A 25,111-nucleotide genomic window follows, 5' to 3' on the forward strand; every position below is an offset into this window, starting at 1 on the left:
CATTGCTAAAGACCAGAAGATGTAAAGCCCTTTGTTGCATCTCCTCTTGCTTCATCACTGTGCCAACCTACCTTGTTGATAGTACGTTTCCGTGCCATGTGGTTGGGACACGGTCGGCTGCTGGTAATAGGATTTGTCATAACCAGCCACAGTAGAGGTGGATCGTAAAAAGGTATACGTTTCCTACGTGAAAAGGAACAGATATTTCAAGAGTTTCCTTGTTATAAAAAGCATGGTATTGCAACGATAGCGTTTCGGGAAAAAAAAATTAAAAAAAAAGAAAAAGAAAAACAAAATGAAGATTGTCAAAACTTTTTACAATTCCAAACTGCTACAACAGGAAGATAAAAACATTCATTTTGCCTCGATTTGAAATACCCCTAATGTAGTTGACTGGTGGGACGTGATCCGAGCCCATTTGGTAAACATGGCTGTGCTGGTGTTTCGAGTTCAAAAATATCAACATTGCACACACAATTAATATACCAAGTATAACATGATGGACGACTTGCAAATATAACATACAAATGCAACAAACAAGAAAATTCCAGCACACATAAGAGCTGAATCGCATGCTTGGAGGCTTTCCGCTCCTCCCACGAGCTCCAAAGGACAAGCTTCGTTGTAAGATGGTCCCGACGACTGCCAAATTATCAACCTTGATCATTAAAACAAGCTGATGGTACTTTAAGACGGCAAAGGTGATCAGCATTCGCGTGCAAGGAACGTGCGAGTAAAGCGAACAAAGTGTGAACCGGATGTACAAAGATACAAGCCCCAATATATTATTTAACCGAATGGCCACGCAAGGCAAGGACTCCTGCCTTGCTTGTTGTGGCTGTGCTTGTTGGTGATGTCGCCAAACTGGTGCAGTCCAAGCAAGACCGATGGTCTCACCAAGGACGGTACTTGATAAATTCAAAGTCTTTGCAAGTCGGTTCAAAATTACATCCACAATAAAAGTGCAATTGCATGCATGAAGGGTTGAAGAGGCAAAAGGGATGGGCAGCAATGAACACAGAGTCGAACACACAAAAAAAAACATACACAAACAAATGACTTAAATAATGAAACAGTTACGCAAGCAAAGCAATTTGAGATGCAAACTGGCAAGGTGTACTCCTTGATGCTACACCATCTCTCTTGTTGTTAAACGGTGTAGTTAGAGTATGTGACCACCTGTGTCATGTGCTCACTTTTATTCCTGGTAAAGAGAGTAAAACTCTGGTTTTACTGGATCAACAAATAAATGCAAAAGCAAAAAAAAAAAAAAAGAACCTCAATGGCAAGTTGTAAGGCATCACCTGAAAAGCCTGGGTGGTTTCAGGTGGTGGTGGAGGCGGTGGTGGAGGCGGTGGCGGTGGCGGTACTTCCTGCTGTCGCTGAGTGTAGCCGAATTCGGTTTGCGCAGCAGCCGCAGTCGCCGCCACCTGATACCCTGCGTAGGCCGCACGGGCGGCGGGAGCAGCTGCGGCCACGTACGCAGTGGGAGCCGGGTGCGAAACGACCGGTGCCTGATGCACCGTGTAACTGACGGCCGTGGAGGGATGCGAGTAGGCGACGGCCGATGGCTGCGCACTGACACGCATTCCGAAGTGGGAGAATGACAGGCAGGGTATCGTTAAAAACAACAAAAAGTCCAGTTCATACAAAATGTCCACAAAGCGCACAGCATTTGTCTGAAGTAATTGAGTTCCACGACAATAGGGACAGGCAAGGAGGCATATGCATGTTATCAAAATGAAAGGATCACCTGCAAGCACAGCTGCCAGCAAGGCAAGACAATGGCCAACCTGAGCAAGCATTGGTGGGACTCTCATTATCAGATATGAATGTCCCAATGATAAGGAGGATTTTTAATAATTTGCCTATTTTGTATGCAAACCTGGCAGAATATTTGAACCCCAAGGCGTGCAGACAATAGGGGTGGGGGAGGGGGGTGCTGGAAGGCGTGCAGACAATAGGGGTGAGGGGGGTGCTGGAAGGCGTGCAGACAATGGGGGTTGGGGAGGGTGCTGGAAGGCGTGCAGACAATGGGGGTGGGGGGTGCTGGAAGGCGTGCAGACAATGGGGGTGGGGGGTGCTGGAAGGCGTGCAGACAATACAGGTGGGGGTGCTGGAAGGCGTGCAGACAATACGGGTGGGGGGTGCTGGAAGGCATGCAGACAATAGGGGTGGGGGGTGCTGGAAGGTGTGCAGACAATGGGGGTGGGGTGGGGGAGGGTGCTAGAAGGCGTGCAGACAATGGGGGTGGGGTGGGGGAGGGTGCTGGAAGGCCTGTGGACAATGGGGAGACGGGTAGTGGAAGGCGTGGGGAGCGGAAGCCGATTGCACGGCCAATGGGGGTGGGTTGGGGGAGGGTGCTGGAAGGCGTGCAGACAATGGGGGTTGGGGAGGGTGCTGGAAGGCGTGCAGACAATGGGGGATGGGGAGGGTGCTGGAAGGCGTGCAGACAATGGGGGTGGGGGGTGCTGGAAGGCGTGCAGACAATACGGGTGGGGGTGCTGGAAGGCGTGCAGACAATGGGGGGGGTGCTGGAAGGCATGCAGACAATAGGGGTGGGGGTGCTGGAAGGCGTGCAGACAATGGGGGTGGGGTGGGGGAGGGTGCTAGAAGGCGTGCAGACAATGGGGGGTGCAGGAAGGCATGCAGACAATAGGGGTGGGGGTGCTGGAAGACGTGCAGACAATGGGGGTGGGGTGGGGGAGGGTGCTAGAAGGCCTGCGGACAATGGGGAGACGGGTAGTGGAAGGCGTGGGGAGGGAAGCCGGTTGCACGGCCAATGGGGGTGGGTTGGGGGAGGGTGCTGGAAGGCGTGCAGACAATGGGGGTGGGGAGAGGGTGCTGGATGGAGGCGTGCAGACAATGGGGGTGGGGGAGGGTGCTGGAAGGCGTGCAGACAAAGGGAGTGGGGTGGGGGAGGGTGCTGGAAGGCCTGCGGACAATGGGGAGACGGGTAGTGGAAGGCGTGGGGAGGGAAGCCGGTTGCACGGCCAATGGGGAAGCCAGAGGAACATAATTAGGACGAGGAAGACGAATTTACGATTCAATCGAGTTCATCACGGAACGATGTTGCCGAACGTAAATGGAGAGTGAGGGAACAGGTGAAGGTGAAGGTGAATTGGAGGCCCAAGCCAAGGGGATGGGGGGGAGGGCACTCCGTATATATTTACGACTTCTGCGCAAGATTCGAATGTGAACGGGTGTGGGGGATAAACGGGAACAAAAAATAAAACACGAATGGCCGAACTCTAGTGGGGATGCATGTGAGCCTCGTATCACCTGTAATGTGCGGCGCCAGGAAAGCCGAAATAGTTACTCGCCATCTTTGCCTCCTCACCGAGGCGGCCGGACACTGCAGCAGGGCAGACATATCGTCACAGGCAAGCATTCGGGAACATACACGACGACAACGTTTCGTATGAAGGAAGCATCGCTTTCTCACCGTACGTGACCGAAACGAGAGGACAAATGGGTATCATTGGGCAGCGGTTTCCACTTGCTGCCATGAACCAATGGCGTCACGTGACCCAGCTGCGCCAGGCAAAGTGCCGTCATTCGTCACCAACGCCATGACGTCATTACGGTTTCTAAATTATTATTTTTTTGGAATAACTCACGAAGTTAAATACTTCCACCTTTGTTTAATCATTATCTTTGAAAACGTCCTTTCTATGCAGTAGCATAAAACTGTCTGATGTTTCCAAGCAAACGAGAAAAACGTGAACGAATGTGATGTCGTTTACGGGATGACGTCATCCGTTGGGTTGACGGTGATAAAATACATTTGTACAATAATGGCGGCAATTGAAAAATTAAAGTGTGTATTCATACGCCAACATCCTGAAACCCTGGAAGGAATAATTCGGACGACAGCTTGATAATGTTCATCGGTCACTCGATGTCGGAGTACCGCGTCATGAAGGAAAATTCAATTAAAATTAATTAACTCTCCAGTGATTCGCAGGCCGCGCAAAACAGATCGAGGCCTTCACTCACAGGGTTCAGTGGGCTAAGCTTGCATCCCCAGCAAAAAAAAACGGAAGAAAATATTTAAAATGGGAGGAAAGAACAACAGGAGTAACATGCCTGACTCATGCACTCATTAAAGGGGTCCATGGGTGGGTTTCGACCCCCCCCCAAAAAAAAAATTGGTATTTGCTCTCCTCTACGAAACCACACACAACTCTGATGAAACTTGACCACAACCTTCATCATCTATGATATACCAAAGTTTGTCGTTTGCATAAAAATCTATGCTCATTGGGGGGGTCTACAGCCAGGGGAGGAGGAGGAGGAGTCGACAGCCATTGGAGGGAGGGGGGGGGTCTGTGAACACTCAAAATGTGTATTTGCTCTTTTCTCAGAACTACACCCACACTTTCAATGAAACTTGACCATAACCTTCGTCAACCATGATGTACCAAAGTTTATTCACGGCATGAAAAAAATTCAGGGTCTAAGGAGGTCTGTGGGGGGTTTGTGTGACTTGCTCCTGATCCAGGTGAGCAGGACAGGCAGTCCTCTTTTTTGTACACTGTAAAGGCTCCAATCTCGTAGAAGAACCCATTCGAATCCGAATGAAAAGGGGAAACACCAACAGCAGAGTAGAGGTGAAATCAAGGGGAAGGGGAGGACACACGAAGGGGGTGAACAAACTGCATAAAAGCTGAATGAAACAGCAAGAAAAGCACGAGGAAGAGGGGGGGCACAATAACCTGGAAAAAGGGAGAACTTGGGAATGGGGTCATTTTGGGGTAGAAGAACTCATGAGTATGGATCAGATGGATGACCTTGGGAAGAGAGAAAGAGAGAGAGAGGGAAAATGAGAAAGAGAAACAGAGAGAGAACGAGATAATGGCATTTATAGATCGAGACAATATAAAGGTCGAAATGGCCAAAAGCTCGAAATGGTCAAGGGTCGAAGCTTCCTAATCTGTCTGAAGGGTATAAGGAGTCTGAATACTGTTAAGGTCTGAGGAGTCCAAAGGGACTTCAATGGCGTAACGTTCTAAAGGTTCTTGGGGTCAAAGGGGTAAAAAAAAAAGGTCTCAAGGGTGAAGGGATCTAAAATGTGTCTAAAGTGTTAAAAGTGTCTTAAAGGTGAAAGGGGTTTTAAAGGGTCGAAACTCTAATGGGGCATTTTGGTCTTTTGGGTCCTCAGTGACCTTTGGATCATCTGGTAATTCCTGGTCATTTGGGTCAAGGACTTTTGGGTCATCTGTGTCTTCTGGGCTATCCACAGTCGAAGGGGTCTCAGCAGTCTAAAGGGTCAAAAAGTGTTGTTCATCTTTCGGCTGCTCCCGTTAAGGGTCGCCACAGCGGATCATCCGTTATGATCCGCATACTGATTTGGCACAGGTTTTACGCCGGATGCCCTTCCTGACGCAACCCTGGTCGCCTCTTACGACACAGGGATCAGGATTTGGGTTTCGACATGATTCCGGGCTGCTCTACACCCTGCCCAGTGCAGAGCCCCCGTCCTCAAGCGATCCTCCAACCCAAGCCTCCGAGTAGCCGGATTACAGGCGCACGCCACTACGCCCGGTCTAAAGGGTCAAAAAGTACATTCCAATAATACGTAATAAATAGACATGTAGTCAAATGGGGCTTCATGGATGGATTGACCATGTATTTCATTTTTATACATATAATATAAATATTATATAATTATACATATAATGTAATACTCTCTGCCACAAGGTGGCACGACACGGAACACATTTAGATAGAGAATTTACCCCCCACCACTCCCCACAACCCTGCGTGAGGCCGTAGCCACATAGTCTGTGCTCCCCCCACACAAATTTATATTTGTATCTCAAGTTTGGAACTTGTAACTAAACAGTTATTTCCATAAATGCATGTTCAGAATGGACCCATCCCCTTGTCTGGTGGGATTCTAACTCTGATGCATTGAAGAACGGGAGAGAACAGGTTCCCTTTCTTTCTTATAGGAGAATCTTTTCCTATTTTATTTTGGTTATCATTTTCACTTTGGACTTACAGGACATTTGAGTCATTAACACACCACACGTTATTCCTGGACAGTTCATTCTGACGGTCAAACATTGCTGTGGTCTCGGATCATTTACCCACCTTTTTCCATTGACGTTTGACACCCATTTTCTTTCAAACATTTGACAACCACTTTCTTCCATCGGTGATCGACACCTCATTCAGCAGCTCAATGGACACTAACTGGCTTTTATTCGTATCGGGCTGAACAAAGAGGTGATAATGGCCCGTTGACGTTTTGTGAGCGCTTCGTGTTTCCACTCGGTTGTTCCGGCAAATGGCTGCTTTCTGGTGTTTGTCCAGTGCCCCAAACCTGGCGTCGTAAGCCAGGTCTGTGTTAATTGGGAGTTGCATCTCGTTCGATGGTCAGGAGAGAATGACCGTGCGAATGGACGGTTTGAAGTCACGTGCAGCGATACACCAATAGGCAAGCTGGATTTGGCTGAAGTCTGCTTGAGGCTCCACCCACACCGGTCGCCAAAAAAAAGGATGGCAGGACTGCATTTTTGGCAGTTGGTGAGAGATCCTGCTGACAGTTGATGACAGCTCCTGAGAGTTGGGGAGGGATCCTGATGACGGTTGGTGACAGCTCCTGAGAGTTGGGGAGAGATCCCGATGACATTTGGTCAGAGATACTGATGACGGTTGGTGACAGTTGGACTGTTCCTGCTGGTTTTGCTTGGTACCTGGTTCTTGGTGTACCTGGCTCTTGGCATGTCTGGTTCTTGACGTACCTGGTTATTAGTGTATCTGGTTACTCGTGTATCTGGTTCTTGGAGTTGCTGGTTCCTGGGGGTGACGATGTGTCGTCGATTGGTGTTCGAGCCTGCTTGCGGGTGGGTGCATAGCGAGACAGGGCGCTGCAGCGGAAATGAGCCAAGTTGTGGAGAGCTCATTTGGAGAGGTAGACCAAGGCACGCTCACACATTTTGGGTTATTTTAATCGACGCATGATGACTTCTGTCTTGGTAAGCCGCGACCGGATTTCTTCTCCCCTGAATGGTCTAATGGGTTCCCAATTGTTAAGTGAGGCATAGTGATAACCATCTGCTTTTTGTCCATTTTTCTATAAATGTTTGGTGAATTCTTTATTTGTTTGAGATTATTTTGTTGATTAAACATTTGAGTGATTTGAATTCATCCATTTACACCACAAGGAAATAAAAAGTCCTTCAGGTTATTTATTTCTCCATAATAAATTCCTTGTTGATGTTTCAACCTGTCCGTGATTGTCATTTCCTTCCATTGCTCCACCATTGTCCGAATCTCGACTGGGAGATTATAATTTCTAAATTAATTAACCTGTCATAGTTGGCATGCACCAGCGGTAAACGCTCCGCCGCATTACTTAAGATCTAATCAAGATAAGATTGGTGCATCGCCGAGGGTCCGTTCTCCGGTCAGGAGGCCACGTGACCTCAAGTTAAAAGGAAAATTAGATGGTGGACAATGGAACGCGTGGTTAACCGATTGGCGTTTCTGGGTTTTAGGTAACCCACCACACCACAAAGTATATTGTGAAAGGTGACCCCAGGTCCGGTTCTTCCGAGGAGAAAGGAGGATTAACCCCCTTCATAATACACTCGGTACCCGTGGCCAAAACTGTAACTATAACTATATATATATATCTTCTTCTTTCGGCTGCTCCCATTAGGGGTCGCCACAGCGGATCATCCGTATGATCCGCATTGTGATTTGGCACATGTTTTACGCCGGATGCCCTGCCTGACGCAACCCTGGTCGCCTCTTACGACACAGGGATATGGTACACCTATTTTAACCGGGGTATACACCGGCCCAGTACACTGGTACTCATTTCGCCGACCTCGGAAGGATGACAGGCTGAGTCAACCCTATATATATATATATATATATATATATATATATATATATATATATATATATATATATATATATATATATATATATATATATATATATATATATATATATATATTTATATATATATATATATATATATATATATATATATATATATATATATATATTTAACTGTGTTTCAAGTTTCGTTTCTGTTCACATACTTCACAATATTAAGTTCACACATCATTTTTCCTCACTTTTGATTGAAAACTGTTGGTTTTGAGAAAAACTATTGATCCATTTTATAATTTCTTACGATTTGGATTTAATAAATTAAAATTTAAAATCGCACACGTGCCCAAAAGAAGCAGTGCAGTTTGGCATTTTTAATATGAAGTAGGCAAAGCCTAGAAATGAACGAAACACAGGAGGTTGGAAAGGTCTTCTTCATTTTTGACACGATGGAAGGACATAAATATTGAAAGGGATTCACTGCTTAAAAATGAATTATAAACAAGTCATTGATACCTACATAAGAGTGGTCTTGTCCAATTTTATATGAAAGTATGGAATACATTAACCCATTCAAAACCACAGATTTTTTTCCCCATATTTGCTCATATATGTGATACAATTCCTTATTTGGACATATTGGTGTCTGCCAACAGTATCCCCTAAGAGTTATTCAAGACCAAATGCTGAGTTTTAACAAAAAGTGCCAGCACCTTTGAATTTAAGCATAATTTTGGACAATGGCCATCCTAATGCACAGAACCAAAGATAATCTGTTGAGAAAATAATATCTCCTAATCCAAAAAGTGACGTTAATTAAAAGTACACAAACTTAAGCTTTATTGGTAGTTTGTTTGAATGCAGGCAAAAATCTGTTTAAGAAAAGCAACTTTTAACCAAGATGGATGAAATTTTAATTAAATCCGACATCATAAATACATTACCCAACCCCCCACCCTAAGGGCTCACCCCTCCATCAAATTCCTCTACCCCCCCCCCACTCCTTTACCCATTTAATCAATAATTCACCACCCTCCCCCACCCCCCATTTAAATCAAGGGTTCACCACCCACCACACAACACCGACTCGACAAGAGCATATCGTTCACATCTGTTTCGCTGCAAAAAAAGATGATTAAAAAAAAAGAAAAGAAAAGATCGAGACACTAGATAATGATTTAAAGATGGAAAAAGATCAATTCACACCATTGTTCATCAATCACATCCATCCGGAACACTGCGGAGTGGAGCAGGATGACTGCCAGGTGACGTGTTGGCATTCTGCATTCAAAGTATGACGAGTTCAGACGGCAATGTCCTCATGGACTACCTAAGGGTCAGAGACTTTCACCATGCAATGGGCATGCCATATCAACCCCTAGTTTGGAACCTTATTCGAGAAATCCTCTAAGCACAGAGAGAGAGGGAGAGAGAAGGAGAGAGAGAGAGGGAGAGAGAGAGAGGGAGTGAGAGAGAGGGAGTGAGAGAGAGGGAGAGAGAGAGAGGGAGAGAGGGAGAGAGAGAGAGAGAGAGAGGGAGAGAGAGGGAGAGAGAGGGAGAGAGAGGGAGAGAGAGGGAGAGAGAGGGAGAGAGAGGGAGAGAGAGGGAGAGAGAGGGAGAGAGAGAGGGGGAGAGGGGAGAGGTGGAGAGGGGGAGAGAGAGAGGAAATTAAACGTGTAGAAAATAAACATTGATTCATGAACCATGCCTCAAATCAAAAGAACACAGAAGGGGAGGGAAATAAAACTAAGCAAAAATAAAATATAAAGGGATTTTTTGTCACAGTTCGAGTGATAAATAGAGAAACTTGTTCGATTAAGATTCTTGTTGAAGAGTCGGCTGCAGTGAGAACATTCCAAGCATGTTGAATATGGCCCACGTGACTGCCCTGCTCTTGAGGGCCACAGGGAATAATATTGGCGTTAAGGTTCCAACCCACTCTGCTCCCACCCCCTCCCACAACCCGCCCTCCCAAATCCCAGAGATGTTAAGATTCGTTTCCGGAGTCGTCATCATCACAAAACTCCACATCTTCTTCCTCTTCCTCAATATCTTCATCGTAAAGATCGTCAAACATCATATCAGAACTGTTGTCCTTCGGAGCAAGTTTGGTTTTAACGCAGTACTCCGCAAGGGTCATGGGTACTCGGACCCCATCCTTGTCGGCTTCCGTTTTCGTGGCCATAACTTGCTTCCTATGGGATCGACAGCTGTTAGCAAAAAAAGGGACTCACACAAAACACATCATCACTGATCATTATGACACTTCATTCAACAGGAAGGATTAACTCATTTATTATGATAATGATATGCAAAGGCTGGAAAGTACCTTTTCGCATTTTTGGTTTTTTTACAGGATCTCAGAACCAAAGGCTCAGAGTGAAACTGACAGACACAGAGACAGGCACACAACTTGGGGGAAGCATCACTTCCCACGGCACTTTGGGTACCAGCTACGCCACAACAAATTGCACCGCCGTTTTCACCATACTCAACGACACATTTCCGAAGGAGGAATTTCCTCCGCCCCATGGTTGCTAACCTGTGGTTGTTTGTCCATGCTCTATCCTTTTAAAAATGCTGAGCACCAAGCAAGGAAGCATCACATACCATTTTTAAAGGTTTTGGTGGGACTCGGCCGGGGTTTGAACCCTGATCTCCGAGACTTAGAGAAGACACTATAACTATTACACCACCAAGTCGAGTTATCCCTACACTTTTGAAAAAGAAAAATAAATAAATAAATCAACAGCGGGTAAAATTGAAATCAGCTCCATCTATCTGTGTCACGCTATCTCCTCCTAAACGGTTGTGCAGAAATTCGCCAAACTTGGTAGTTATGATCACATGGCAAGTAGAAGCAAGAGCAGTATCATTTTTTGACCCCGCCCCCCTGGGGTGTGGGCTGGTCAAATACCAAAAATGCAATTCCAGGCACATTTGAACCGGTAAGCATTTTTCAATGAAACTTTGCATATGTAATCACTAATCAACATCGGGGACGCATTAAATATGTCATGTTTTTTTGGATTGGACTCCTGGTTCATGTCCCAGGGGGTGGCGCCGAAGGCTCACAGGATCAAAATGGAAAAAAAAAAGATATTGGGTCATTCCAGGTGGAACTTTTTGGCATTTTTCAACTTTGCCTTATGTGAGAAGCGTGGGGATTTGCGATGGCATGCCATCGACTTCGCTTTAGCTTCAGCTTGCACTCTCCCATTCCACTTTTATTTATACCTTTGTTTGTCTCTACCTTTGACAGGAAAGTTTTTAGTTTTTTTTTCTTTTTCTTTGATTTGCACATTCAAGGTGTCATTCATTTCACAACAACAACAAACTGACATTTTGGGTGCAATTCCAAATATAAAGGTAAAAGACTTTTAAAAAAATTATACGGAAAAAAGTACATATGTACACACACGTACACACTACAGAACGATTCTAATATGCCAGAAGAGCAGACAGCATGACGATCTTCACTGGTCAAGATAACGGAAACAAAGCCTTACCGGATTATCTGTGCATATTCTTTGTCACGGCCTTTGCTGTCCCGCCATTTACGGTACATTACAGAGGCATCGACATTAGCAGGGGAGAATGTGTTTGGCTCGTTGAGTAAGGAAATAACACTTAGGAGAATAGTCCTGAAAGAAATGAAACAAAGGAACAAACTCGACAACAGAAGGTAAATAGGTAAACACACATCCCAAATATGTTGATATATATAAATATAAATTTTTAATGATTTTATTTTATTTTATTTCCTCACCACCCCAAAACAAAGTTATTTCTGCTTTTCAACTTACCCTAATATTTTGATGCAACAAGATTTTTCAACCCCACAATGCTCAGTGCACGATTGAGAAGTCATTATGCAGTTCTGGTTTAGTTGCCACGTCATGAAAAAGTGAGTCGCACTCATCATCACCTTTGCCTATTAGACAACACAAGGTCACCATTAGCAGCTGCACCTTTCCTTCCATAAGAGATTCGAGTTTATCCTTTGCGACTGTGGAGCTTTTGACAACAGGCATCGAAAAACAAGGTGTAGACCACATGACATTAAACGTCGCCAACACTCGGCAATGGGGAATAAAGGCAAACGGATGGATTATGGAACACGAGTCGAGTCCTAATACAATGGTTTACAGACGTGATGCATTCGTTATGTGGATCCCTCTAGCTTTGACTCGACAGGTGAATATCAAATGGATTTCAAGGGGTGTTCAGGATAGGAATCCAATTGTGCACGGCCTATGACGTGTACAAGCTTTAGGAAGACCTGATCCGCCGTGTTAGTTATACCTGGCCTGGATCAAACCCACAATTTTGATCATGGATCTCGGCAATTTGAGTGTCAATTATAATAATCATTTTGACGACCTCAAAAACATGACGATGAACAATTTCGATTGGAACTTTCAGTTTTTACAACCGCAACCTGCACAAGTCCCCTCACCATGACCAACAGGTGCATAAACAACAAAAATGGATGACCCAAGTAGTCGTATGAAAACTCAAGCGGGCTACATCACAATTGAATACAATACATAAAATTATTCATTACAACTGCCAAAATATTCAGATAAAGTACAAGGGTTCCATGATGAAGGAAACGTGGGAAGTAGGGGTGGGAAGGGGGTATGGTGAATGAAAAGAATGGGAACAAGCCAGTGAATAGCTGTGCAGATGAACCTGCTTTACCTGTGAAACTAAATGCAATTCACAAAACTTTCCTTTCATTGCTCGTAATTGTCCATTAACTGCCCATTTCAGCAGTTATCACCAAATATCCCCCTTTTTAATCTTAAACGTGATGCAGTCAACATTAGTTTCCGTTCATGACCGTTTGCATCTTCCAGTTGCACTGCTTATGCACCTGTTGATCACACACGGCGAGAGGGTTGGTGAAGGTTTGAAAAAAACATTACTGATGACATGGTAAATCGCTGCATTTTAGAGGCTGAAGAGATTATTTATAATGGACTGTGTAATTGCTGGGATTGATGAAGCAGTGGATTTGAGTCATGGCCAGGAGAGCCAGCACAGGGAATCACGTCTGATAACTCGTAAAGAGTACGAAAATTTATCCAAAAATATTTTTCTCGAACTCCATTTGAGATGAATCATTAAAATTTAACGCAAGAGGATTCGTGCAGCGTGCAAATCCAAGAGGTTGGGATAGTTTTATCCAGATGCAATATTTAAAATCTTTTATGCCTGGTGTCACCTGTTAATAGTGTTTGCCTCTGTTCACCATTTTCCTTTGAAAAATGGCCATGACTTGTTGGAGGGTCCAATGCCAAAGCTCCAAATTTTAAACTCAGATATCTCCATAAGAAAGGAAATGAAACATCAGGACTGCTGCAAATGTCGAACTTGTGTTGCGCAATGGACAAAAATGACAAAATACAATTTTTATTTTTGTTACCATGGAGCAAGCATAACAAGAATGGTACTCGGAAGAGTGCATACCTCCGCCAGGCTGAACCATTTATATTTTGTATCTCACTGAGAGGTCGGATCTGCATTGGACCGAAAACCAAAATCTAATTGGCTTGTTCTTGTCACCTTCCCAACTCATCCACCAAGTTTTGCCATTATATATACGAGTACGTGCCCGTACGTGCGTGCCCATACGTGCAAAAAATAAAAATAATAAAAACTTTCAAACCGCATACCAGAAACAAACACAGAGGCCGTTCCTTCGCTCTTGCGTGCCGGTACGTACGTGGCTGTACGTGCGTGCCCGTAGGTGCAAATCAAAAAAAAATCAAAAAATTCAAACAACCACACAGGCCGTTCCTTCGCTCTCGTAAACGACGACTGGATTGGGGCATTGTGTTTATCTATAAATGCGCATAAGAAATTGATAAATTATGAGAATACAGTAAGTCATCACTATCCGGAAGTGTTGCGTGCCTCTACGGAATGTTCACATGAATTCCTATCCACGAATTATCGCTTGCATTGAAGTAACAACTGCTGCGATAGTTGCACACACAGAGTTAATTAAAATCCAAATTCAAATCAAGTTTACCTTCCTGTCTTTGCTTGACATGACATTCGCTGCCATTGACCATTGCCACTCCTACGTCATGGTAACTAAATGGCGCCCTTTTCCCATCGGCCACGCCTACGCAGCAACGTGTCTTGTCACGTCATGGCTTCATACATATATATATATATATATATATATATATATATATATATATATATATATTTATATATATTTATACATACATACATATATATATATATATATATATATATATATATATATATTTAAACATACATATTGTTGTGGTTACCAAATTCGCAAACCACCATTCAGGTCCCTTAGGTGAGGTATCTCGGCAAGTATATGTGTAGTTAGGCCCAAACCCGTTGTCTAGTGGGAATACATGTCATTTATGCGAGCTGCGACTCTTCAGGATAGCCGTTTTTCTTTTACTATCTTTAATTTGGACCAACCGCCATGATTACCACCACAACCACAACATCAACCACCAACCACAACGCCGCTTCACCACAACCGCCACGACCTTCACGTCACACCTCGCAACCGTAGCATCGCCACCGTTCTTGCCCCGCTGTGGGTACCGGTGTTGGACTCGTGCAGGGCGCGCGTCGAACAGCGGGTACAAAATCACGGATTTTGTGCTTCAAAAACGGATCAAAAACGACACACGCCCACTTTTTGCCGTCCAATCGGTGAGCGAGGGGCGATTTGGCCCCGCCTCCAGGACGATCGATATATGCAAATTTGTGGATCAAAAAGCCTTCACGCCCACTTTTTCTCGGGCCAATGGGGAGCGAGGTGAAAGGTCAAAGGGAGGGGGTCAAAGGCGAAGCTACGGGGGGATAAAAGGACCGTGTTCGTCAGTCACGAGAGGCGGAGAGTGGTAGAGTCGAGAGTCGGAGGGTGGAGAGTCGGAGAGTCGGAGAGTCGGAGAGTCGGAGAGTCGGAGAGTCGGAGAGTAGGAGAGTCGGAAGCAGAGGGTCAAGACTTCGCGGGCGGTGGAGCTGCTCGTCGTGTGCGTTGGAGTCGGAACGGAGGGGACGAGCTGTGGAAAGGCGGCGACACCAGACGAGGGGGTGCTCGCGTCGTGCAGGGAGCTGCACCCGAGGGAGGCCGACAGCGCGACCTGGCCGAGGTGGAGACGCACACCAGGGATAATAAAGATCCTCTATACCCCGAGCATCAGCAACCCCCTCCTGTTTCCCCCCGCGCTGAGATAGTGCGACCAAGGGGGCCCCTTTCCCACCCCCTACCAGACACCCTCCGCGAGGCCCGCGGGGTTGGGGCGCCATCGCCGCTCCGCGTCTCATCACCAGACGGGTAGGCGCGACCCGGTCTCGGCCTCAGGCCCGCCTCATTCTTGGGGGTATTCTTTCCTTGGTTTTGGGTATGTGTTGTCGGCGCCGTCTGTGAGGTAGAATTGTATAAGTGTTGCCGTGTGCTCGGTAGTCGGTATTAACTCTGCATTGTGTTTTCGCTTTTATATTTGCTTTTTGTGTAAATTGAATTGTGTTTTTTCTGTGTGCTTTTGGTGGAATTGTATATGTGTGCTTCCCGTGTGCCGCGAATAAATGTGCTTTTGTGTTGAACTGTTTCCCGCTTCGCTTCGTCATTTCTCCCATTGAATCCTCATCTTGCTTCACGTAAAGGGTTGGTAGTGGGCTGAATACGCCCGATAATTAATCGAACCGTCGAGGTCGACGATAACACCGCTCGGTTATTCTGATAGTACGGAACGGGTCGCTTAAGTGGCCCGTGTCCGAAGTCGACCTGCGGCGAGGTGCGATCGCCCGGTCTACCCTCCGCGTGGGTACTTAGGTAGGTCGAATTTGGCGAGCAACCCTATCCCACGCGGGGCTGATTGGCTCGATCGCGGTGAGACCGAAAGGTCCACCCGTGACTGGTTCCCGGCGTTAGTCCGAGAGGGTCACGACTGGATTGTCCGTCCGGTGGGCGACGTGCCGCGATTCGAGTTACGTGGCCGTCAGCACGCCGGCGGGCGCGAAATCCGCAACACTGGTGTCAGGTCGTGCGATACAAATCCATCGCCCTCCTCGCGGCACTGGTATCGGAGAACAGGAAAACGGGCTCTCCTGTCTCCGGCTAAATTCACGGGAATCGGTCCAGGGGTGAGAGAAGCGACCCCCGATTCCCTCCAAATTACGAGCGAGTTAAATTAACCCTTCACGAGAAGCAAGATGGCGTCTCAAGGCGAGCGGGAGCCGGGGGTATTAGAAATGTATAGGTGTAGTAATGTAGAGTCCATGGTCCAGGATGGAATCCCCGAGCAGGAAATGTTGATTGTGCAGGAACACGGACTCGCCCAACTGAACCCAGGGCCCGAGGTGGGTGCGGCAGCGGCCGCGGTGTATGACACCTCCCCCCCCCTCTCCACCAAGACCCTTCCCCAACCCCTGCCGAATCGGCTCACCCAAGCGCACCCGACATGGCCCAGCTATTCGCCATGCTGGCGGCAATGAACAAGCAAATGAATGAAGTGAAAACGACGATGGATGCGAATACACAACAAATAAACGAAAAGATGGATACAAATACAAACGAAATGAAAGGCATGAACGAAAAGATGGATACAAATACAAATGAAATGAAAAACGAAATGAACAAGCAAACAAACGGAATGGAAGCAAACATGAAGGAAGAAATGAAAAAGTTCCGGGGTGAGACGCAGAACATGGGCCGATGCCTGCAGGCGGGCATGAAGGCCGTGACAAAGGAAATAATAGTTGAGACAAGGGAGGTAAAGGGTGAAGAGTTGGCAGAGACACGGGAGATAGAAAAAATAGAGGAAAGACTACACGAGGAAGACGGGGTAAGTGACGCACACACACACACAGAGGTAGTGGAGGACAATGGGGGTGAGCTGGCGGACTGGGTAGAGACCCAGTGCGAGCACCTGGATGGCCTCCTCCAGGAACGAGGGGAGGGAGTATGCCCCCTTGAGGCGAGTCACGACCAGGTGAGTTCGGTCGTGCTTTGCGAGGTTGAGAGGAGGAGTGCTGTGGACAGGTGCACGGAGAGCTTGGGGGGTGTAGAGGCCCCGGAAACCCTTGTGGGGACACAAATCCCCAGTGTGGTTGTCCCTGTGTGTGTGGTGCAAGGTGTGAGTGCGGCACCGTGTGTGGAAGCGACCCCGTGTGTGAGTGGTGTGGTGGCGATGGAGCCAGAGTACGTGCTTCCCAGCACGCCGTGCGTGGGTGAGGAACCGTGTGTGAGTGAGGCCGTGTGTGTGAGTGAAACGGCCAGTATGAGTGAGGCACCACGTGTGAGTGGTGTGGTGGCGAGTGTGCCGGAGTGTGTGCTTCCCAGCACGCCGTGTGTGGATGAGGCACCGCGGTTGAGTGCCCCCGCGTGTATGAGTGGGGCACGGTGTGTGGATGAGGAACCGCGGGTGAGTGCCCTCGCGTGTGTGAGTGAGGCACGGTGTGTGAGTGAGGCACCGCGGGTGAGTGCCCTCGTGTGTGTGAGTGAGGCACGGTGTGTGAGTGAGGCACCGCGGGTGAGTGCCCCCGCGTGTGTGAGTGAGGCACCGCGGGTGAGTGCCCCCGCGCGAGTGAATGGAGCACCACGTGTGAGTGGTATTGGTTATGCAAGGGAGACCGTGTGTGTGAGAGAGCGGTATGTGAGGGAGATGTCGGTTGGCATGCGGGAGCACGCAGCCGCGTCTCCCGGTGTGAGTTTAATGGTGTGGACTGTGTGCGTCGTAACACGCAGGTATGCGTGTGTGGAAAGGAGACGGAGACGGCGACAGAGGAGAGAAAGCCGGGTAGCGGCTGTAGCTGTTTCGAGGACCGTGCCGGGTTCACCCAGCAGTGAGCACGCGGTTCGTGCTGTGCAACGCACGAGACCACCACGTGCTCGCTTGCGAGGGTGAAGTCCCGGTCCGGAAACGCACGCGGTGGATTTGCCGATCCCGCGGACGGACAAAGTTTAGGCAGGTAAACGGATTTGGACCGGACGGGTTCTCCACGCGATCGTGTGTGTTAAGCTCCAACGGGCAAAGCACATGTGTTCGCGTGGGGAACCCCTCGAGACGTGGGCCTTGTGTGTTTTTTTTATGCGCACGGTGACGTCATGGCTGCACGTGGGGTTGGAATCCGGCAGGAGGGGTATCTCTGTCGGATGGTCCCGTCCAAGGAGGGACGAGGAACACGTGCAGCTGCATGACGTCACGGGCAGGTGCAAAGTGCGCGAGCTCTGAGTTGCCGCGCAGGTGCTGCGCATGAAAAAAAAAAAAAAGCAAGCCTCACTTTCGGGTGCACAGGATTCCTGGGCAAGGGGTGAAAGACCCCCTTACCCTGGGCACAGGATGGAAACTAGTTAGGGGGAAGGGTTAGCTTAGTTAGACCGACTTCATGGGGCAGGGGTAAGTCCTCATGGAGTCTGTGGAATGGATTAGTTAGAGGGATTGTAGCCAGATTTAGGTTGGGAAATAAAATGATTTATTTGGAGACAGTGACAGACAGTGAATGTGTAGAGGGGACGTAGCTTAGCTACGTAGTGTTAAAAGGAACGTGCTATAGTGTAAGGGACGACGAGGGAGCACGAGTTAGTTAGGGGATGTAGTTAGAAGGATGGCAGAGTTCAGTGGTGAGTGTGTTGAAGAGTTGGTGAGTTGTGAGGTGAGTACGTGTACATGTTGAGTGAGTGAGGCCAGCGGGTCTGTGTGTATGGAGCGAATGGGGAATGCATGGTGCGATGAGTGATTGGGGGGAGGAGTGACTCCCACCCAAGGGACCCCGGGGTCAGTATAAAGTGAGTTAGGGGGTTAGTCAAATTGAAAAAATGGAGGTCGTTTTGTTGTTGGTGGGAAAGTAGGCTCGAGACCCATTTGGAGGGGTGCAGGAGCCCTGTTGACGGGCTTGGGAGCGTGGCTGCGAAAGGTGAGTATCGCTGAGTGGGTACCCCGGGCACCAGGCTAGTCGGCCGTGGTAGGCCAAGGGCCCATGGGGGGCCGGGATAGCGTAGTGGGCACGGGTGCGTCTGCTTGGTGCGGAGGCCCGGGGCGCCATTAGCCGCGTGGGCAGTGTTGTGGGCAGGGGTGACCCTCGGAAAGGGGCCCGGGAAGCCAGCCTGCCACGTGTGCGTTTCAGGGGAGGTGCCATGGGGGGCACTCCCCGGTGTTAGGGAGCTGGTAGGCTCGGAGGCAGTGTAGTGCCCGGGGGTGCCATAGCGGGAGATTCGGCAGAGGGTCGTGCCTGCCAAAGGGAGCCACGTGTCCCAGCCAGGAGACCGTGTGAGGGCACGGAGAGAAAATTGGGGGGCGAGGCCCGAAATTGTGAGGAGACCAACACAGGCGACGGGAATCTGGGTTTATAGAACCAATAGTTTAAGCGAGAGGCGCTTGTTGAAAGCCCCGGGGTAGTTTAACAGTTAAATGGTTAGGGTAGATTAGGAAGTGTACCCCTCCGCACCATCCATCCCCTCGCTGTCGTTGTGGGCCGCTGGACCCACTTTGGTTATAGATCGCCGAACTCTGGGGAGGCCATTCTGAGGCTTCGTTGGGCCTCGACACAGGACGCTAGCTCTCCCTTATTCCCCTCCGGGAAGGGAACGTAGGGGTTGGGAGTAGGCTAGGTTTCAGGATAGGTTAGCCGAACAAAGACGATAAAGGGGGTTAGGGGACGATTTATAGTGGGGAAGTAAAAATAAAAACAATAAAAAAATAAGTTGGGGCTAAATTGGTTTTTCACAAATTAAGGGAGTGGGTATGTACAGTGACAGGCAAAGGCGATAGGTGGGAGGGAGACAGGTAGGTAGGTCCGAGCCCACCTTCCAAGTGGCCAGCACCACCGCACTCCCTCCACCAACCTCCACTGAACGGCAAAGGCTGGCCAGCTTCATCGGCTGGCTGTTTTTCTTCAAGGCCTGTGCCGGCCAACTTCATCGGCAGCTGTTGTTTTGCTGCAAGGCCTGTGCCATCGGCTGGCCGTGTTTTGCTTCAAGGCCTGTGCCGGCTGGATCGTCGGCAGCTGTTGTGTTGCTGCAAGGCCTGTGCCGGCCGGATCATCTGCAGCTGCTGTGCTGCAAGGCCTGTGCCATCGGCTGGCCGTGTTTTGCGTCAAGGCCTGTGCCGGCCAGTTCATCTACCGGCTGTGTTTTCCTGCAGCGGTCTTCTTGTGCGGGCTGTGTGTTGCCTGCACCTTTGCCATGCCATGCCCACTGCCCACGTTCACCAGCCCCGTTCAAATTTTGCTTTGCCCCCCCTGTTCATTTCCATGTGCGCCAGGATCAAGGCAACAGTTTGCAAGCTGCAAGAACTGCCCTGTTGGCAGCTACAACACGGGCCTGCAGTGGCGGCCCGTGCACCGTGTTTTGCGTCCATCCATTCATGCATCCATTCGTTGTGCTCATTGCGTGTGCCACTTGAGCTGGCACGGAGACTGCGTTTGTGCAGCCCATGCACCGTTGTGGTTCACTGCGTTCAGTTCAAAAGGGAAGGCCTTGGACTGCGTGTGAGCAGCCAGCCACGTTCCCTGTCACCTGCATTGTTTGAGCCAGAGACTGCATGCGGGCAGCCTGGCTCCCTGCTAACTGCTTTTCTTTTGCAGAGTTCAATGATCCTGGGCCATGGTTTAGTGTAAAATTTGTAAGTTAAGGTTAAGATGTACTGTACATATGAGTGCGCCCCCGGCATGTATGTCTTAGCGCCGGCAATTTTATTTAAGTCGTCCGTGTGAGTGAGTTTGTTTAGGTAGTTACGCAGCCCTCAGGTTATTTATTTTGGGGACACGAATACCATGAATGTCGCACTCAGGGATCCGTAGGTAAAATGTACTAGGGGAAAACTACACATGATGGCACACGAAAATTTGACGACTCGGGACGAGTCTGTAAAAAGGGAAGGGGGTAGTGTTGTGGTTACCAGATTCGCAAACCACCATTCAGGTCCCTTAGGTGAGGTATCTCGGTAAGTGCATGTGTAGTTAGGCCCAAACCCGTTGTCTAGTGGGAATACATGTCATTTATACGTGCTGTGACTCTTCAGGATAGCCGTTTTTCTTTTACTATCTTTATTTTGGACCAACCGCCATGATTACCATCACAACCACAACATCAACCACCGACCACAACCACCGCTTCACCACAACCGCCACGACCTTCACGTCACACCTCGCAACCGTAGCATCGCCACCGTTCTTGCCCCGCTGTGGGTACCGGTGTTGGACTCGTGCAGGGCGCACGTTGAACAGCGTGTACAAAATCACGGATTTTGTGCTTCAAAAACGGATCAAAAACGACACACGCCCACTTTTTGCCGTCCAATCGGTGAGCGAGGGGCGATTTGGCCCCGCCTCCAGAACGATCGATATATGCAAATTTGTGGATCAAAAAGCCTTCACGCCCACTTTTTCTCGGGCCAATGGGGAGCGAGGTGAAAGGTCGAAGGGAGGGGGTCAAAGGCGAAGTTACGGGGGGATAAAAGGACGGTGTTCGTCAGTCAGAAAAAGGAGAACGAGAACGAGAAGGAGTCGGAACGGAGGGGACGAGTGTGGAAGTCTGGAGCCCGGCCTGCAGTGGCTGGAGAAGCTGAAGAGAGTCGGACGAGGGGTGCTCGCGTCGGTGCCAGGAGCTGCACGCCCGAGGGAGGCCGGCAGCGCGACCTGGCCGAGGTGGAGACGCACACCAGGGATAATAAAGATCCTCTATACCCCGAGCATCAGCAACCCCCTCCTGTTTCCCCCCGCGCTGAGATAGTGCGACCAAGGGGGCCCCGTTCCCACCCCCTACCAGACACCGTCCACGAGGCCCGCGGGTTGCGGGGCCATCGCCGCTCCGCGTCTCATCACCAGACGGGTAGGCCCGACCCGGTCTCGGCCTCAGGCCCGCCTCATTCTTGAGGATATTCTTTTCCTTGGTTTTGGGTATGTGTTGTCGGCGCCGTCTGTGAAGTAGAATTGTATAAGTGTTGCCGTGTGCTCGGTAGTCGGTATTAGCTCTGCACTGTGTTTTCACTTTTATATTTGCTTTTTGTGTAAATGGAATTGTGTTTTCTTTTTTTGTGTGCATTTGGTGGAATTGTATTTGTGTGCTTCCCGTGTGCCGCGAATAAATGTGCTTTATTGTTGAACTGTTCTCCCGCTTCGCTTCGTCTTTTCCTCCATTGAATCCTCATCTTGCTTCACGTAAAGGGTTGGTAGTGGGCTGAATACGCCCGATAATTAATCGAACCGTCGAGGTCGACGATAACACCGCTCGGTTATTCTGATAGTACGGAACGGGTCGCTTAAGTGGCCCGTGTCCGAAGTCGACCTGCGGCGAGGTGCGATCGCCCGGTCTACCCTCCGCGTGGGTACTTAGGTAGGTCGAATTTGGCGAGCAACCCTATCCCACGCGGGGGCTGATTAGCTCGATCGCGGTGAGACCGAAAGGTCCACCCGTGACTGGTTCCCGGCGTTAGTCCGAGAGGGTCACGACTGGATTGTCCGTCCGGTGGGCGACGTGCCGCGATTCGAGTTACGTGGCCGTCAGCACGCCGGCGGGCGCGGAAGACCGCAACAATATATACATACATATATCTATCTAGAATTCCAGCAATCTCTAGTGTGTGTTTCCGTCTGTATGTGTGTCTGTGTGTCTGTCTGTGACCGCCGTTTCTCGACGACCACCGGTCCGATCTGATTGAAACTTGCCAGGAATATTGCCGGGGACCCGCGGATGTGCCTTTTCAAAGTTTGATATTAATCGGACAAGCGGGTCCCAAGTTACGGCCATTTATCTGTCAATCAATGACAAGACACGGTGCATTGACATCACGAATGACGTCACAATTAATGTTTATTTATTTGTTTATTTTTTTGTTTTTGCACGATTGACGTCACAATTCTTCTTCTTCGTTTAGTATGACGTCACAATCGACGCTGGGGACCTGAGTATGTGCCTTTTCAAGGTTTGATATCGTTCTTCATCTGTTTCAGCTGTTTCCCAAGTGTTTCCCAAGGTTTGAAAGCTGTTTTTTTTCCCAAGGTTTGAATTAATTGTTGTGCTTGGTAAACATTTGTGAATACATTTACAGAGAGGGGCGAGAGAGGAGGGGAGAGAGGGGGGCAAGAGAGAGGGGCATCACAATTCAAGAGAGGGGAGAGAGGAGGGGGCGAGAGAGGGGGATGGGAGTGGGGGCGAGAGAGAGGGGCGAGAGAGGGAGGAGAGGGGGTGAGAGAGGGGGTGAGAGAGGGGGTGAGAGAGGGGGGGCAAGAGAGAGGGGGCAAGAGAGAGGGGGCGTCACAATTCTTCTTCTTCATTTGATATGACATCATAATTGACGCTGGGGACCTGAGTATGTTTCCCAGGTATTTCCCAAGTTATGGCCATTTATGATACAGTTGGGCCGATCTAATTGAAACAATGCCCCAATCCAGTCGTCGTTTATGAGAGCGAAGGAACGAAGCTGCACATACTGGCCCGCACTAGTATACATAACCGGGCGTAGTGGCGTGCGCCTGTAATCCGGCTACTTGGAGGCTTTGATTGGAGGATCGCTTGAGGACGGGAGCTCTGCGCTGGGCCGCACTATGAGAGGGTGTAGGGCAGCCCGGAATCATGGCGAAACCCAATCCTTATCCCTGTGTCGTAAGAAGCGACCAGGGTTGCGTCAGGAAGGGCATCCGGCGTAAAACCAAAATGCGGATTATAACGGATGATCCGCTGTGGCGACCCCCAACGGGAGCAGCTGAAAGAAGATATATATATATATATATATATATATATATATATATATATATATATATATGTATATATATATATATATATATGTATATATATATATATATATGTATATATATGTATATATATGTATATATATGTATATATATATATATATATATATATATATATATATATATATATATATATATATATATATATATCATGCCTGGTGTTGGCGCAGTGGTTAGGGCAGCGGCTTGGGATCCAAAAGGTCCTGAGTTCAAGCCCCGTTGGGCCACTGAATTAATACACCAGGGGGTTGACTCAGCCTGTCATCCTTCCGAGGTCGGCGAAATGAGTACCAGTATACTGGGCCGGTGTATACCCCGGTTAAAATAGGCGTACCATATCCCTGTGTCGTAAGAGGCGACCAGGGTTGCGTCAGGAAGGGCATCCGGCGTAAAACATGTGCTAAATCACTATGCGGATCATACGGATGATCTGCTGTGGCGACCCCTAAAGGGAGCAGCCGAAAGAAGAGGAAGAAGATATATATCTCGACAGCTCTGGAAAAAATTAAGAGACCACTGCAAAATTATCAGTTTTTCTGGTTTTACTATTTATAGGTATGTGTTTGAGTAAAATGAACATTTTTGTTTTATTCTATAAACTCCTGACAACATTTCTCCCAAATTCCAAAAAAAAATATTGTCATTTAGAGCATTTATTTGCAGAAAATGACAAATGGTCAAAATAACAACAAACATTCAGTGTTTTCAGACCTCAAATAATATAAACAAAACAAGTTCATATTCATTTTTAAACAACACAATATTAATGTTTTAACTTAGGAAGAGTTCATGAATCAATATTTTGTGGAGTAACCCTGATTTTCAATCACAGCTTCCATGCGTCTTGGCATGCTCTCCACCAGTCTTTCACATTGTTGTTGGGTGACTTTATGCCACGCCTGGCCCAAAAATTCAAGCAGCTTGGCTATGTTTGATGGCTTGTGACCATCCATCTTCCTCTTGATCACATTCCAGAGGTTTTCAATGGGGTTCAGGTCTGGAGATTGGGCTGGCCATGACAGGGTCTTGATCTGATGGTCCTCCATCCAAACATTGATTGACCTGTCTGTGTGGCATGGTGCATTGTCCTGCTGGAAAAACCAATCCTCACCGTTGGCGAACATTGTCAGAGCAGAAGGAAGGAAATGTTCTTCCAGGACAACCTTGTACGTGGCTTGATTCATGAGTCCTTCACAAAGACAAATCTGCCCGATTCCAGCCTTGCTGAAGCACCCCCAGATCATCACCGATCCTCCACCAAATTTCACAGTGGGTGCGAGACACTGTGGCTTGTAGGCCACTCCAGGTCTCCGTCTTTGCAAACCTCAGCCTGGCTCTTCTTTGCTTCTCATTGATGAAGGGTTTTTTTTTTATAGCTTTGCACGACTTCAGCCATGCCCCGAGGAGCCTGTTTCGAACCGTCCTCGCCGTGCACTTCACCCCAGCTTCCGTTTGCCATTCTTTTTTTAGGTCACTTGATGTCATCCTACGGTTGTTGAGT

The 25,111-nt window shown here is 48.3% G+C and overlaps 2 protein-coding genes across 9 annotated transcripts in view; both read right to left on the reverse strand.

Moving 5' to 3' along the window:
- The window catches only part of ZFR (zinc finger RNA binding protein), a 35,016-nt gene extending 31,425 nt beyond the window's left edge, over positions 1-3,591 (reverse strand). For 3 of the 4 annotated variants that reach the window (XR_015060812.1, XM_085891467.1, XM_085891466.1), the window contains exons 1-4: positions 3,446-3,591; positions 3,283-3,355; positions 1,305-1,578; positions 72-183 (exon numbers count right to left, since the gene is read on the reverse strand). Coding sequence is in view for 3 of the 4 variants with exons in the window: in XM_085891467.1 (XP_085747593.1) it covers positions 72-183; positions 1,305-1,578; positions 3,283-3,355; positions 3,446-3,509 (523 nt within the window). In the remaining variant the exon portion in view is untranslated. The remainder of the gene's footprint in view (positions 1-71; positions 184-1,304; positions 1,579-3,282; positions 3,356-3,445) is intronic. The other variant, XM_085891470.1, reaches the window with a different exon arrangement.
- A 5,607-nt stretch (positions 3,592-9,198) lies between these two features.
- The window catches only part of UBE2R2 (ubiquitin conjugating enzyme E2 R2), a 126,929-nt gene continuing 111,016 nt past the window's right edge, over positions 9,199-25,111 (reverse strand). For 3 of the 5 annotated variants that reach the window (XM_085891474.1, XM_085891473.1, XM_085891471.1), the window contains 2 exons: positions 11,364-11,498; positions 9,199-10,064 (listed from right to left, as the gene is read on the reverse strand). In XM_085891474.1, coding sequence (XP_085747600.1) covers positions 9,842-10,064; positions 11,364-11,498 — 358 coding nt within the window. In that variant the 3' untranslated portion in view covers positions 9,199-9,841. The remainder of the gene's footprint in view (positions 10,065-11,363; positions 11,499-25,111) is intronic. The other 2 variants (XM_085891472.1, XM_085891475.1) reach the window with 2 other exon arrangements.

This window comes from Eptatretus burgeri, chromosome 8 (genome assembly GCF_056783735.1).
Source record: "Eptatretus burgeri isolate ZD-2024b chromosome 8, Ebu_testis_v1, whole genome shotgun sequence".
Taxonomy (NCBI): Eukaryota; Metazoa; Chordata; class Myxini; order Myxiniformes; family Myxinidae; genus Eptatretus; species Eptatretus burgeri.